At 53.7% G+C, this 14,860-nt stretch overlaps 1 protein-coding gene across 1 annotated transcript in view; it reads left to right on the top strand.

The window, feature by feature from the left end:
• Positions 1-2,166: 2,166 nt before the first annotated feature.
• The window catches only part of EEPD1 (endonuclease/exonuclease/phosphatase family domain containing 1), a 74,589-nt gene continuing 61,895 nt past the window's right edge, over positions 2,167-14,860 (top strand). The window contains exon 1 of the mRNA XM_068152758.1: positions 2,167-3,343. Within this exon, the coding sequence (XP_068008859.1) occupies positions 2,490-3,343 (854 nt within the window). The 5' untranslated portion in view covers positions 2,167-2,489. The remainder of the gene's footprint in view (positions 3,344-14,860) is intronic.

Genomic DNA, 14,860 nt, shown 5'->3' with positions numbered 1-14,860 from the left:
ATATTGCATTCTCCTTCCCCAAGAAGCTGAACAAGTGCAACCTCTTACTGTAGGTGAACATAAATCATTCCCATTACCTTGCCATGCACTATGCATGTATCAGCTGCTGGCTGTGGTGCTTGGTGGCAGGCTCAACAGTACCACATTAATGGTTGGATATGATGATCTTAAAGGTCTTTTTCAACCTAAATGATTTTATGATTCTATTAAGGGCTGATAAATTTTCAGTAAAGGGCCAAGCAAGAGCCTGGATGTTGAAAATATAGGTGTACAGCTAACAGGACTATGTGTGCTGACAGCAGCAGGGTGTGTAGCTGGCATCTGCAAGCCTAGGTTGCTCTTTCTCTCGGTCCTTCCTCCCCCTTTCTTTCAACTACACCCCCTGATTATATTTGGGATTCATTGACATTGCAGTCACTCCTGTGTGGGCAGTAAAGCTAGTTTCAAATGAGCTAATTTGGCTCCAGATAGCATTGCAGACAGTGCAGCATGGGACTCAATGCAGCAGTCGCTGAGTAAACTACAGAATCGTTTTCGGTTGGAAGAGACCTTTAAGATCACGGAGTCTAACAGTTAACCCCTCACTGCCAGGGCACCACCAAACCAAACCACATCCACACCTCTTTGAAAGCCTTCCAGGGATGGTGACTCCACCACTTCCCTGGGCAGCCTGTTTCAGTGCTTCAGAACCCTTCCCTTAGTGTCCAACGTAAGCCTCCTCTGGTGCAACTTGAGGCCATGTCCTCCTGTCCTACTACTTGTTATTTGGGAGAACAGACTGACTCTTACTTCAATATAGAATTATAGAATCAACCAGGCTGGAAAAGACCTCCAAGCCTTTCTTGAACACCTCCAGGGATGGGGAGTCCACCACTTCCCTGGGCAGCACATTCCAATGGCCAATCTCTCTTTCTGGGAAGAATTTCTTCCTCACCTCCAGCCTAAACTTCCCCTGGTGTAGCTTGAGACTGTGTCCTCTTGTTCTGGTGCTTCTTGCCTGGGAGAAGAGACCAACCCCCTCCTGGCTACAGCCTCCCTTCAGGTAGTTGTAGACAGCAAGAAGGTCTCCTCCAAACCTCCTTTTCTCCAGGCTAAACAACCCCAGTTCCTTTAGCTGTTCCTCATGAGCCTCTGTCCTCCAGACCCCACACCAGCTTTGCTGCTCTTCTTTGGCCACCTCAGTGTCCTTCTTGTAGTGAGGGGCCCAAAACTGAACCCAGGATTTGTCTGGTATACTTCAGCAGCACGGACTGTGGTGGCTCTGAGGGTACAAACAGAGTATGTTAAAGCCAGCTCTGGCACATGGGTGGTAGATGACCAAGATTTTGGTGCAGGATGGTGGAACCCATCTCAGGAAAAGGCTAGGGGCAACAGACCAGAGACTGTGGGCTGAGGCAGACCTAGTATGCAGATCTAATCGATCCAAAGGCATCATTCTGTAGGGAGCTTCAGTTTGGGCAGCACTCTTACAAGGCGGGGGGGAGGGAATGCAAAGAAAAAAGGAGAAAATAAAGCAAAAGGCAATTTTCTCGGTTGTATGAAAGCATAGAGCAAAAAAAAACAGGGAGTGGAGATGACTGGTGAGGCTTGAAAAACACACTTAGAATCATCACACCGTTTCGGTTGGAAGAGGCTTTTTAAGATCGTTGAGTCCAACCACTAAGCCAGCCCTGGCCAAACCCACCGCTTATGCCCTGCCAGCCGCGGAGAGGTTAGCCCACGGCACCCGAAGGATGGGGATGCTGCAGAGAGCGCCTGAGCCCCGGAGCCCCCGGCGCCCCCCGGCTTCCCATTCCCCCGATGGGAGCGAAAAGCCTGCCCCGCGCTGCCAGGTGGCCATTTTGGGTGCCCATGGGTGCTGCGAGCCCGAGCCCTCCTCCTAGGGCTGAACGCCCGTGCGAAGAGGACGCAGCCCACCCCTGCTCGCCAGCTGCATGCCTGGGACAGGGCCGGGGCAGAGGCCAGCATCCCGGGTGGGGGCAGAGCGCCCCCAGCACAGCCGCTCGCCCTGCCACCCCGGGCAGGCCGCGCCGGTGGCGGGCTGGAGGCGGGCGCGGCGCGGTGACGCCCCGGCAGGGAGGCGGCGGCGTTGGTGCCCGGCCCCGCCTCGCCCGGCCGAGGGGCGGGAGCTGCCGCCGAGCTACTACTACCGCCGGCGGGGGCAGCGGGAGGAGTCACCGGGCGCTGGAGCGGAGCCGCCGGCCGGGTCTCAGGCGGGCGGGCACGCAGCGTCTGCGGCGGCACCTTCGGCCGAGGCGGGAGAAGGAGAAAGGAGCCGGGGGTCCCCTGCGCGGGGTCCGCCTGACCGGCCGTGCCGGGTCTGTGCGCAGGGTGCCCCGCAGCTGCCGCGCTCCGCCGTGCCCTGCCGAGGAGCCGCGGGGCGTCGCCGGCCTCCAGCGGGGGTTCCATGAGTCGCGGGCGGGCAGCCCCGGCAGCGCCCCTCGCCCGCTGCTGTCCCGGCTCCGGCGGCGGCCCGCGGAGGCGGTGAGATGGGAGGAAGCCTGGGCTGCCACCGCTCCATCCCCCGCGACCCGGCGGACCTGTGCCACAGCCGCAAGTTCAGCGCGGCGTGTAACTTCAGCAACATCCTCGTCAACCAGGAGAGGCTCAACATTAACACGGCCACGGAGGAGGAGCTGATGACCCTCCCCGGGGTCACTCGGGTGGTGGCTCAGAACATCGTGGAGTACCGGGAGTACATCGGTGGCTTCAAGAAGGTGGAGGACCTGGCGCTGGTGAGCGGGGTGGGAGCGGCCAAGCTGGAGCAGGTGAAGTTCGAGATCTGCGTGAGCAGCAAGGGCAGCTCGGCGCAGCACTCGCCCAGCTCCCTGCGCAAGGACCTGGCCTCCGAGCACCACCTCTCCGCCACCAAGATCAACATCAACACCGCCACCCCGGCCCAGCTGATGAGCATCCGCGGCGTCACCGAGAAGATCGCCAACAACATCGTGGACTACCGCAAAGAGCACGGCCCCTTCAAAAGTATCGAGGACCTGGTGAAGATGGACTGCATCAATTCCTCCTTTCTGGACAAAATCAGGCATCAGATCTTCGCAGAGAGGTCCCGGCCTCCTTCCACCAACACCAACGGTGGCCTCAACTTCACTGCTAAGCCTCACCCCAGCCCCACTTCTCTGAGCCTCCAGAGTGAGGACTTGGACTTTCCTCCTGGTGGTCCGACCCAGCTCATATCCACTCGCCCCTCTGTGGAGATGTTTGGTGGGGTGAGAGACGGAAGGCCTGTCCTGAGGGTGGCTACCTGGAACCTGCAGAGCTGCTCGGTGGAGAAAGCCAACAACCCAGGCGTGCGGGAGGTGGTGTGCATGACGCTTCTGGAGAACAGGTGAGGGGTGGCACCTGACCTGTAAGCCCAGCACCGTGCACGGTTTGGGCGCTCTAGAGTCCCAAGTGGGACTGGCTTCTTGCTCCCGGGATTGCTAAATGCTTGTATGGAACCCTGGCTGAGTCTTAACGCTGGGTTTGTAGTGCCTGTCCCTTTATAAAGCTGCTGTATGCCTTGAAAGGTGGGGAGCCTCCTGAGGAGGTGTTCGTGTGCACACGTGTGTGCAGGGGGACTGAGCTGTTACAGTCGGTCACACTGGTCAAGGATTGGCTCTTCAAGAGCTTTTTGAACTGTCTTTCCTGCCAGCACTTGGGGGGGCAAATAGCAAGGCAAGGGCTGCTCTGCATGCACCCTGTTTCTTAGGGTGTTTCACAGAGCACCGTATCATGACTTTGGGAGGCAAGACACTGCACTAGATTTGCCTGTTTGGAGCTGCCAAGCTGACACCTGCCGCTGCCTCTTCTCCGGAGAAAGTCTCCTTTGAGTGGTGATCTCTTTAACGTCAGCATTAGGGCTGTAGTCTGCCCTCCCTCAGATGTGCTCCCCACATAAGAAAAGGCTTGAGAGCACAGTCAGGATGGTTTGGGCTGTGTAACAAGTGTGGAATGGCAGGGCTGGAGCCACAGGCGTGACACAGCTGGTTAACGAGAGGTGATGGGGCATCTGCTGACCTGGAGGGACTACTCATCCTTGGGTATGCTGCCGGGGGAGGCCGTGCTGTCCCTGCACCACGGGGACCCCGGGTGCCCTCAGCAAGGTCTGTTTGTGGTGTGGTTAGGTGGTACTCGTGGTGTTAATTGCTGAGAAGCTGAGACTTACATTTTCTTCATTTGGTAAGCAATTAACATTGCCGGGGATGTCTCTCTTGATGAACTTTCTGCTGGAGACAGAAATGTAAGAATGCGAGAAGAATTCTGAAGTAACTCTAACCCTTTGCCTTCTGTGTGTGAAATCTGTGCCAGCTGATCTGCTGTTTCCTTTGCAGCAGAGGGAAACTTTCCTCTCTGGCTGCTATTCAAACTTCCATCTGGAAACGAATCAGGGCAGGGGACCCTTGGGCTTCTGCAAAGGGGTCGTTGTGGGAAGTGCTCATCGACTGTTACCTCTGGTGGCGCAGAGAGCTCTGTCCTTCCCCAGTAATGTGCTGAATAATGGCTCTTGTGGGTGTGATTGTGGAGGTCAAGCAGATGAGAAGGATAGTGGCAGTGATGTGGCATCCTGCGGTGCGGCGTTTGTGGTTGAGGAATCCTCTGCTGTGCGCTGCCTGGGAGCCCGGTGCTCCCGCCTAGGAGGCATCTGTCATCTCCCAGTCGTTGCTGTGTGATAGCCAAGATGGAGATGATAGCCCAGCAGGGGTGTTTCACATGTTACACTGATGGCTTCAGCCTGGTGTAGAATCACAGAAAGGCTCAGGTTGGAAGGGACCTCAGAGATCATCTGCTCCAACCTCCTGGCCATGGGCAGGGACACCTCTCAGCTAGACTCAAGGCCTCATCCAGCCTGGCCTTCGGCACCCCCAGGGAGGAGGCATTCACAACCTGCCTGGGTAGCCTATTCCAGAGTCTCACCACCCTCCTACTGAAGACCTTCTTCCCAAGATCCAGCCTGAACCTACTCTCCCTCAGCTTCAAACCATTCCCCCTTGCTTTGTTGCTAGACACCCTCACAAACAGTCCCTCTGCAGCCTTCCTGTAGGATCCCTTCAGTATTGATCTTTCAGTATTCCTTGGCTGCTCTGCTAGTTCAGATAGCCTGTCCTTCCCCCTTTGCCACTGCTCCTGTTCTTCCCTGAGTCAGTGGTTGGCTGGAGCAGCCCTCGGGATGAAGTCTGGTGGGGCTGGGCATGGGCAGAGAGGGCACTGGCAGGCAGACAATTGCTGATTATCAGCAGCCTCAGGATTCTTCTCAGAATCCGGTTTTGGAAGAACAGTGACTTTGATTCGTTTTCATGTACTTACTTACACAGTGAGCTTTTTAAGGACCCTGCCCAGTACAGTCTTATCTGTTACTTCTGCACCTTCAGTATTTTTTGAGCCCATTTTTGCCCCCTCCCAGCCTTTTAAAACATCTAGGCAGAGAAAGTGGCTTAGGCTGTAAACCTCCATTAGCCCAAGCTGGCCACTGGGCAGTCAGAGTGTGGCCCTAGGCATTTTGGACTCTCAAACTGCATGGTGCTTGGGTTCCATCCAGCTTAGCAAACAGATACTTGGTTGTACAGGGTGGTGTGAAAGGTCTCTCGGATACCTTGAAGTTTAAAAGCAGCCCATGTGTGCCAGCAGTCACACAGGAGAGGATAATGCCATTGTTTTCTGTACTTTCTGACTGTTGGGGATATTGTGAGAAGCTGGAAAGAAATGGAAATTTGTGTCCATCCACAGACAAGCCTGCAAAACATTAGTGGGAAAACAAATGTGGGAACAGGGAAACAAACAAATAAAATCAGCTTGATGCAGGGAGGGGGAGGAAAAAGTCTTAAGTTGGGAAAAGTCATGCTGGGCACCTCAGGGAGGAGCATTCCCTTGCTGGTGCTAGTGTTGCTGAGGGCAGGGGAGCTTTGCAGCTGGAAACCAGCCTCAGCTGAGACCAGCAACTGCCTCCTTGCTGTGTGTGAGCCCCATGGTCTCCTCCCTCCCAGCTCCAGTTGTGTACCTTGGGAACTGACAAAATGCCTCACAAGCTAATATTAGCCCAGGTAAATCAACTGCAGTTGATACTTAGCAGATGAAATAAACCTCTGGCTTCTGCAAGCAAGAATACACTGCTGCATGGGGCTCACCAGCGCTTCAGCCCCATGGGGTGAGTTTTTAAGGTGCTCTGAGTGCTCAGCAGATGTCCCACAAGTGCTGCTGAAGTCTCCAAGCTGTTGCCCAGTGGATCTGAAGGCTGTTCAGCTAGACAGTAGGCAGTGCTCTCAACAGCTATGCTCATAGTATCATTCAGGGTTGGAAGGGACCACAAGGATCATCTAGTTCCAACCCCCCTGCCATGGGCAGGGACACTCCACACTAGATCAGGCTGGCCAGAGCCTCATCCAGCCTGGTCTTAAACACCTCCAGGGACAGGGCCTCAACCACCTCCCTGGACAACCCATTCCAGGGCTTCACCACTGTCATGGTGAAGAACTTCCTCCTCACCTCCAGCCTGAATCTCCCCACCTCCAGCTCATGGACACCTGCTGCTTGCTGAGACACCTTGTGCCCAGTCACCACCTTCGTGTGCTCCTCTGCATGCTGGTTTCTCCTAGCCTGGGGTGGTCTCAAGGACCTGGAGTACTGCTTTGGTGCAGTATTGTTGGAGGACCTGCCTCAGGGGAAGGTCCTTTTTAGGACTAAAGCACAGCAAGTCCAGCAGACAGCATTCAAACTGCCTAAAGAATCTTGAGAGCTCAGGGACTTTGGTGCCAGGTGAGAGGGTCATTTAAGGCTTGCTTTGGGGTTTGTTTTTCTTTTATTCATGACCAGTTCACAGCAGGTAGCTCTGAGATGCCTTGGCCTTGTTCTTTCGGGCATAAACAAGCAGGACAATTACTGCTCACTTCCAGGTGAGGCTAGAAGATGAAGGTCTTCCAGCCCTACACAGTCTTTGCCCTGAGGAAACCGTTGTGCAGGAAGGAAAGAGGCCCATGCCTTCATTCCAAACAAACAAAAGGCAAGAAAATATCCTCCTGAAGAGGGGGAAGGGGAAGCAAACCTGAACCTAACCCTTCCTACTGGTGGCCAGAAGTGGTGAATTTCTGAAGAGCAGCAGGGGGAACGCATCCCAAATCAGTAAGCATGACTACTACTGCTGAGCTATTTTGAAATTCATCACTGCAGTACAAAAATAATGAAATACAGCGAGGTCCTCACCCTCTTTCTCATCTTACAGGGTTCTATGTTTATCACAGTGCTTGGAGTGGAGGAACGAGGTGTTTTCATTCAGAGGACCAGAGGGTAATTTTAGAAGGGATTAAGATGATGAATGTGGAGGCGAGCGTGATGCATAACAGGATCAAAGTGTCCAATCTGGGCTGAATTTGCCTCAAACCTGAGGGGTTTCTTGCAGGTGGTGTCTGGAAAATCTGGGGTTTGCTGTCAGCAGGTCAGAGCTGGGGTGCAGGTGACCTGTATGTCCTCCCCCTTCTCAAGGGAAGGAAGGAAGCAGCAACTTCTCACCAGGAAAGACAGGAAAATGCAGGGCTGGAAGGGTGAGCAAGGTGAGGGGAAAGGCTGCCTGTGTGTAGGGTTGGAGTAGCAGGGCTGGAAGGGTGAGCAAGGTGAGGGGAAAGGCTGCCTGTGTGTAGGGTTGGAGTAGCAGGGCTGGAAGGGTGAGCAATGTGAGGGGAAAGGCTGCCTGTGTGTAGGGTTGGAGTAGCAGGGCTGGAAGGGTGAGCAAGGTGAGGGGAAAGGCTGCCTGTGTGTAGGGTTGGAGTAGCAGGGCTGGAAGGGTGAGCAAGGTGAGGGGAAAGGCTGCCTGTGTGTAGGGCTGGAGTAGCAGGATTGGAAGGGTGAGCAAGGTGAGGGGAAAGGCTGCCTGTGTGTAGGGCTGGAGTAGCAGGATTGGAAGGGTGAGCAAGGTGAGGGGAAAGGCTGCCTGTGTGTAGGGCTGGGGTAGCAGGATTGGAAGGGTGAGCAAGGTGAGGGGAAAGGCTGCCTGTGTGTAGGGCTGGGGTAGCAGGATTGGAAGGGTGAGCAAGGTGAGGGGAAAGGCTGCCTGTGTGTAGGGCTGGGGTAGCAGGATTGGAAGGGTGAGCAAGGTGAGGGGAAAGGCTGCAGGTGTCTGTGGGGAGGATAAGTAGCCCCAGCAGAGATGTTTTCTCTGGCTGAAGTACTCCAGAGCTGCCCCATAGCCTAGATCCATGAGGAAGGACACTCTTTCCACCCCTCATTTCTACCTGCCCCAGGCCTCTACTTCCTGACCATAAAGCAAGCTCCTGACTCTAATGCCCAGCTGTGACTGCTCCCTCCAGCAGTCATGTGCCAGGGCACCTGCTGGGTGACTGCCTCAAGAAGCATGACACAGGCATGTGCCACCCCAGCCAATGCACAGAGCATCCTCTAATTGCTTGCCTGAGAGTGTGCTGGGAGCTGAGGGCAGTGACCCTGTTGGGCACTGTTTGCAGCAGAGCTTTTCCAGCTGGTTTTTTATTATGCTCTGGGATGCTGAGTGGTAACTTTGTGAAGATCTCTATCTTGTATCTTTATTTCTGTGGTGGTTTTTCTCTCCCTTGTGAACACAGCAGTAGTGATGGCTGTGCTTGAGTCTTTTGGAAGCTCAGCATCAGTTTGTATTTGTTACTTGGTAGTTTGTATTTGTTGTGACACGCTGGAGGGAAGGGAGCCATCCAGAGGCACCTGGACAGGCGGCAGAGTTGGGCCCATGACAGCCTCATGAGGTTCAACAAGACCAAGGGCAAGGTCCTGCAGCTGGGTCAGGGCAATCCCAAGCACTGACATAGGCTGGGCAGGGACTGGCTTGAGAGCAGCCCTGAAGAAAAGGACCTGGGGGTGCTGGTGGAGGAGAAGCTCAACAGGAGCCAGCAGTGAGCACTTGCAGCCAGAAAGCCAACCAGAGCCTGGGCTGCATCAAAAGCAGCAGAGCCAGTAGGGCCAGGGAGGTGATTCTCCCCCTCTGCTCTGCTCTGCTGAGACCCCACCTGGAGCTCTGTGTCCAGTTCTGGAGCCTCTATTACAAGAAGGATCTGGAGGGGCTGGAAGGTGTCCAGAGAAGTGCCATGAGGATGAGCAGAGGGCTGGAGCTGCTCTGCTATGAGGGCAGACTGAGGGAGTTGGGGTTGTTCAGTCTGGAGAAGAGAAGGCTCCCAGGAGACCTTATTGTGGCCTTGCAGTATCTGAAGGGGGCTCCAAGAAAGCTGGGGAGGGACTTTTGAGGGTGTCAGGGAGTGATAGGACTGGGGGGGGATGGAGCAAAACTAGAAATGGGTAGATTGAGACTGGATATTAGGAAGAAGTTGTTCCCCATGAGGGTGGTGAGAGACTGGCACAGGTTGCCCAGGGAGGTGGTGGAAGCCTCATGCCTGGAGGTTTTTGCAGCCAGGCTGGATGTGGCTGTGAGCAAGCTGCTGTAGTGTGAGGTGTCCCTGGCCATGGCAGGGGGGTTGGAACTGGCTGATCCTTGAGGTCCCTTCCAACCCTGACAATTCTATGATTCTATGATTTCCACTCTGTCACTTGCAGCTCCTGGTGTCCCAGCAGAGCCCCAGGGTGCATCTGTTTTATGTCTCTTAACTTTCTGCAGCTGCTTGGCTTTTTCTCCACTGGGTTAATACGACGCTGGAGCCTTGCCAAGAATAATTCCCCTGCAAGAAAAGCTCAGGAAAGAGGGCCTGGCTCCAGTAACCTGTCTGTGCTAATAAGTCTTACATGGCCAAAGAACAAATACACCCTCTCCTCCTTATGCAACAGGGAGGAAATCCTGCCTCCTGCAACCTCAGGAAAAACCAGAGGAAAGAAGGAATTGTTTGATGGTATCTTCAATGTGCTCTTTGCTGAGGGATTTTAATGAGCCACAGAAATACAGAGGCATGCAAAGCCACCAGTCCCTGGCACTTTCTAGTGCCTCTGGCAACCAAAAAATGGCATCACAGAAACACTCAGGTTGGAAGAGAAACACTCAGCATCACCAAGTCCAACCCAGAACCCTACTCTACAAGGCTCACCCCTAAACCAGAGCCCCAAGCACCACATCCAAAACACCTTCAAACACAGCCAGGCCTGGGGAACTCCACCATCTCCCTGGGCAGCTCATTCCAATCCCTGACCACTCTTGCCATGGAAAACTGTTTCCTACTCTCCATTCTAACCCTACCCAGTCACAGCTTGATTCCATTGCCTCTTGTTCTATCCCTAATTGCCTGTGAGAAGAGACCAGCAGCAGCCTCTCCACAATGTCCTTTCAGGGAGTTGTAGACAGCAGTGAGGTTTCATCTTGTGTTTGGTGTGTTGTTATTTGTTTGGTTGGGATGTTGTTTGGTTGGTTTGGTTTGTGTGGGATTTTCTTGCTACTTTCTGTTTGATTCTTTTTGTTGGTAGTTGCTCCTTTGGGCTGTCTGTGTGGCCTCCACCCGTATGAGTTCAACAGTATTTTGGGCTCCATCACAAGATGTGTTGCCAGCACATTGAGTGAGGTGATTCTGCCACTCTCCTCTGCTCTGGGGAGACCTCACCTGCAGTACTGCAGCCAGCTCGGGATGCCTTAGCACAGGAAGGACATGGACCTGATGGAGCAGCTCCAGAAGAGGCCAGGGGATTGGAACAGCTCTGCTAGGAGGGCAGGCTGAGGGAGCTGGAGTTCTTCAGCCTGGAGAAGAGAAGGCTCTGGGGAGACCTAATAGTGACCTTCCTGTATCTGAAGGGGGCTACTAGAAAGCTGGGGAGGGACTTTTGAGGGTGTCAGGGAGTGATAAGGACTGGGGGGGATGGAGCAAAACTAGAAATGGGTAAATTCAGATTAGATGTTAGGAAGAAGTTGTTCCCCATGAGGGTGGTGAGAGACTGGCACAGGTTGCCCAGGGAGGTGGTGGCAGCCTCATCCCTGGAGGTTTTTGCAGCCAGGCTGGCTGTGGCTGTGAGCAAGCTGCTGTAGTGTGAGGTGTCCCTGGTCATGGCAGGGGGGTTGGAGCTGGCTGATCCTTGAGGTCCCTTCCAAGCCTGACAGTTCTGTGACTACTCTGCTTGTGCCCCATCCCTCTGCATATTCCAGAAGTACAACTCTGTATAAAAAATCATCTAAAAAAATTAACTCCTGGGGGGGAAATAGATCTGGCATTATCTTGCCATCTCTGCTGAGGGTGGCTGGATTACCAAATGCACTGGAGGAAGTGCAGCCAGCTTATGCAGAGTGGGTTGGAGAACCTCTGAGCCTCGAGGCTCTGCTGTCCACCTGTCCCCTCTCCATGCCCCTCACCCACTGAGGAGGAGAGAGAGCACAGTAATGCCTTCCTACTCTTTGTAGGGAACATCTCATGGGGCAAAGCTATTCCTGGGAGCAGTCCATGCTGTGGGTTTATGGCTATGGATGAGGAGGAGGAGTTGCAAACTTCTCCCTTTTGCTTCTGCCTGGCTATTTTTTGCTGTGTTTCTATAGGCGTTTCAGGTAACGTGCTCCAGCTCCTGTGCAAATTTAGCTACAGCAGCTGTCCAATCTGTTCACAGCTGAACAGGTCCTTAGTGGGTTACTGAACAGCTAATTGATCAGCAAGGCTTTTGCTGTGGCACTGGCAGCAGCCTCCCTCTCCTAAATCCCTCGTGCTTGCGACACGCTGCCAGCCCTGCAGAGCCACCCTTGGCTTAGCAAGGAGGGGGGGTGGGGTGGCATAAACCTATCCTGTGGGGCTGGAGCACCCAGAGGCTGCTGCTGTTGCTTTTAGACTAATCACAGAATGTTAGGAGCTGGAAGGGACCTCGAGAGATCATCCAGTCCAACCCCGCTGCCAGAGCAGGATCAACCTAGAGCAGGTCACACAGGAACGCATCCAGGCAGGTTTTGAATATCTCCAGAGAAAGAGACTCCCCAGCCCCCCTGGGCAGCCTGTTCCAGTGTTCTGTCATCCTCACAGTGAATAAAGTCTTCCTCCTGTTTCCATGGAACTTCCTATGCCTCAGCTTACACCATGCCCAATGCCAGCACAAGAGGCAATCACCCAGCAGAGCCTGGCTCCAGCCTCTGGGCACTCACCCTGCACAGCTTTATAAACATGAATGAAATCACCTCTCAGTCTCCTCTCCAAGCTACAGAGCCCTCAGCTCCCTCAGCCTTTCCTCATAAAGGAGATGTTCCACTCCATCAGTTTTGCAGCTCTGCGCTGGACTCTCTCAAGCAGTTCCCTGAGGTCCTTCTTGAGCTGGGGTGCCCAGAACCAGGCACAAGATTCCAGATGTGGCCTCAGCAGGGCAGAGTAGAGAGGGAGGAGAACCTCTCTTGACCTGCTGACTACATCCTCTTTAAATTCCTTTATGCTTGTAGCCTTGTTTTCCCCTCTCTGCTTCCTCAGCCTTGCTCCAGCCTTGCTCAGGGCGATGCCGGTCAGTGCCCTGCTTGCCTCCCTCCCTCCCTTTCCCAGGCTTGGCTGGCCTAGAGCTTAGCCAGCTCTCTGCCCAGCTGAAAGCAGCCTGCTGCTGCTGGGTATGCACTGGGTGTTAACTTAGAAGCTTTGTCTTTGGTTTCTTTATTCAGTTTAGGCAAATGAGACCAAGCGTGGCTCCAGCTCCCTGCCAGTGAACTCTAGAGGGTTGTGGCAAGAGCAGCTCTAATTTGCCCTTGAAAAACGAACCCAACAGACAGAAACTTGCCTAATTAATGCTTGCAAGGACAGTTCCATAGCTGTACTGTCAAACCTGCTGCTCATAGCATGTAAAATTATTGTCTTAGTCTTCTCTTTTTCTTTTTATCCCTCTCTCCTTCCAAGCAGACAAAAGAATATGGGAAAGTGTGAAGCTGTCAGGGAGGCCTTAGCTGGGGAGGACCCAGATTACTTGATGTAGAAATGGGGAGATTCAGAGTGGATGTTAGGAAATTGTTCCCCATGAGGGTGGTGAAAGACTGGCACAGGTTGCCCAGGGAGGTGGTGGAAGCCTCATGCCTGGGGGTATTTGCAGCCAGGCTGGATGTGTCTGTGAGCAAGCTGCTGTAGTGTGAGGTGTCCCTGGCCATGGCAGGGGGGTTGGAACTGGCTGATCCTTGAGGTCCCTTCCAACCCTGACTATTTTAGGATTTAAAATAGTTTGCTTTTGAACCAAGGCAGCAGTGTTCCAGTGGAAATGGGATCTTAAGCTACCCTAGGCAGCCCTGGGGTCCCACCAGCAAGGAGGACCACACCTTAGGCAAGTCTGTGAGTAGTTTGCCTCTTTTGGCACGTGGGGCTGATGGTGGAGAGGCTCATACCAGCACAACAATACATGGGAGAGGAAGCACACTGTGTCTGCAAGAGATCTCCACCATGTGTAAAACATCAGAGCTGCTGCTGAATGAAGTGCTAAAGTAAATGTTATCAGCAGGAAAATGCTGCAGTGGTGCCTGACTGCCCTGTGCACCCTTTACACCGACCAGCCCAAGGTTACCTATGATTTTGGCACCAGTGGGAGTGCAGGCTTTGGTTATCTGCCTGTCTATATCTTCCTGCTAGTCCTTTGTATGGATCCTTTCCTTATCTTTAGCTGTGTTTGTGCTCCACTTCCATCATCAGTGCAGACTGTGCTGCCTGCTCTGCATTGAGCAACAAACAGCATCTGGCCTGGGTGGGGGTGAAGGGATTGATACTGCTGCCAGGTAGCCCAATCCTGTTTCCAACATGTCTTTGAGGGATCACAGAATTGTCAGGGTTCGTTGGTCTCCCCCCTCTTGGTCTCCCCCCTCTTGGTCTCCCCCCTCTTGGTCTCCCCCCTTCCATCAGCTCCAGCTGCTGGAGGAGGGGATAGAAAGCAGCCCTGAGGAGCAGGGCTGGTGAGTGAGAAGCTGGCCAGGAGCAGGCAGTGTGAGCTTGCTATGCATCTCTTGCTGCAGCCCAGGCTCTGGTTGGCTTTCTGGGCTGCAAGTGCTCACTGCTGGCTCCTGTTGAGCTTCTCCTCCACCAGCACCCCCAGGTCCTTTTCTTCAGGGCTGCTCTCAAGCCAGTCCCTGCCCAGCCTATGTCAGTGCTTGGGATTGCCCTGACCCAGCTGCAAGACCTTGCACTTGGTCTCTGCATAAAGATTACTCTTTGGTTACCAAAAAATCTCCCCCATGATTTCTTGTTTTAATTGCTTTGCTTTGGGATCACTGCAGAGAGGGAAGCCATGGCTTAAAGGACAAGGTAAAGGTTCAGCGACTGAGCAGTCCTCAGTCAGCAGCTTCTGGCTTTAATCTGGATGACTTCCACACATTGCTGTTGGCAGTGAAAAGCTTCTGGCAGTGTTGCTGGTGGATGAAGGTTGTGCTGCAGAAGCAAAAGCCACCTCTAAGCATGTGATGTTTCCCATTTCTCTTTGTTTTTCTTCTTTAATCTGAGACCACTTGGACTTGGCTGTGGTTTGATTTGCTTCTCCATCCACTTGTAGTTCTTGTTGTGTGTGCTTGTAGAGCAGAGCAGCTTTCTGGAGGAGTTGTGTGCAGGGATGGTGGTAGCCCTTTGTGTCACCCAGCCTGTGGCAAGAAGAAAGGGACAGTAAGAAGTGGGGCACTTGTTGTGTTGGGGTTTCCCACAGGTTGAAGGAAATTGCCTCACAAACCTTCCTCTACCCTTGACCTGACCTTCAAAGCTTGTTCTTGTAGCTTGAGCATAGAATCACAGAATCATTTGGGTTGGTAGAGTCATAGAATGGTCAGGATTGGAAGTGGCTTCCAAAGGTCATCTAGTCCAAGCCCCTCTGACATAAGCAGGGACATCCTCCACTAGATCACGTTGCCCAGAGTCCAACTGGAAACCCCACACAGTCTCAAGCTGTGCCAGGGGAGGTTTAGGTTGGATGTTAGGAAGAAGTTCTACACAGAGAGTGATTGGCCATTGGAATGGCTGCCTGGGGAGGTGGTGGAGTCACCATC

The sequence above is a fragment of the Melanerpes formicivorus genome, unplaced genomic scaffold (assembly GCF_026170545.1).
Source record: "Melanerpes formicivorus ecotype bairdi unplaced genomic scaffold, bMelFor1.0.p_v2 SCAF_24, whole genome shotgun sequence".
Taxonomy (NCBI): Eukaryota; Metazoa; Chordata; class Aves; order Piciformes; family Picidae; genus Melanerpes; species Melanerpes formicivorus.
This window is presented reverse-complemented; position numbering and strand designations above follow the sequence as displayed.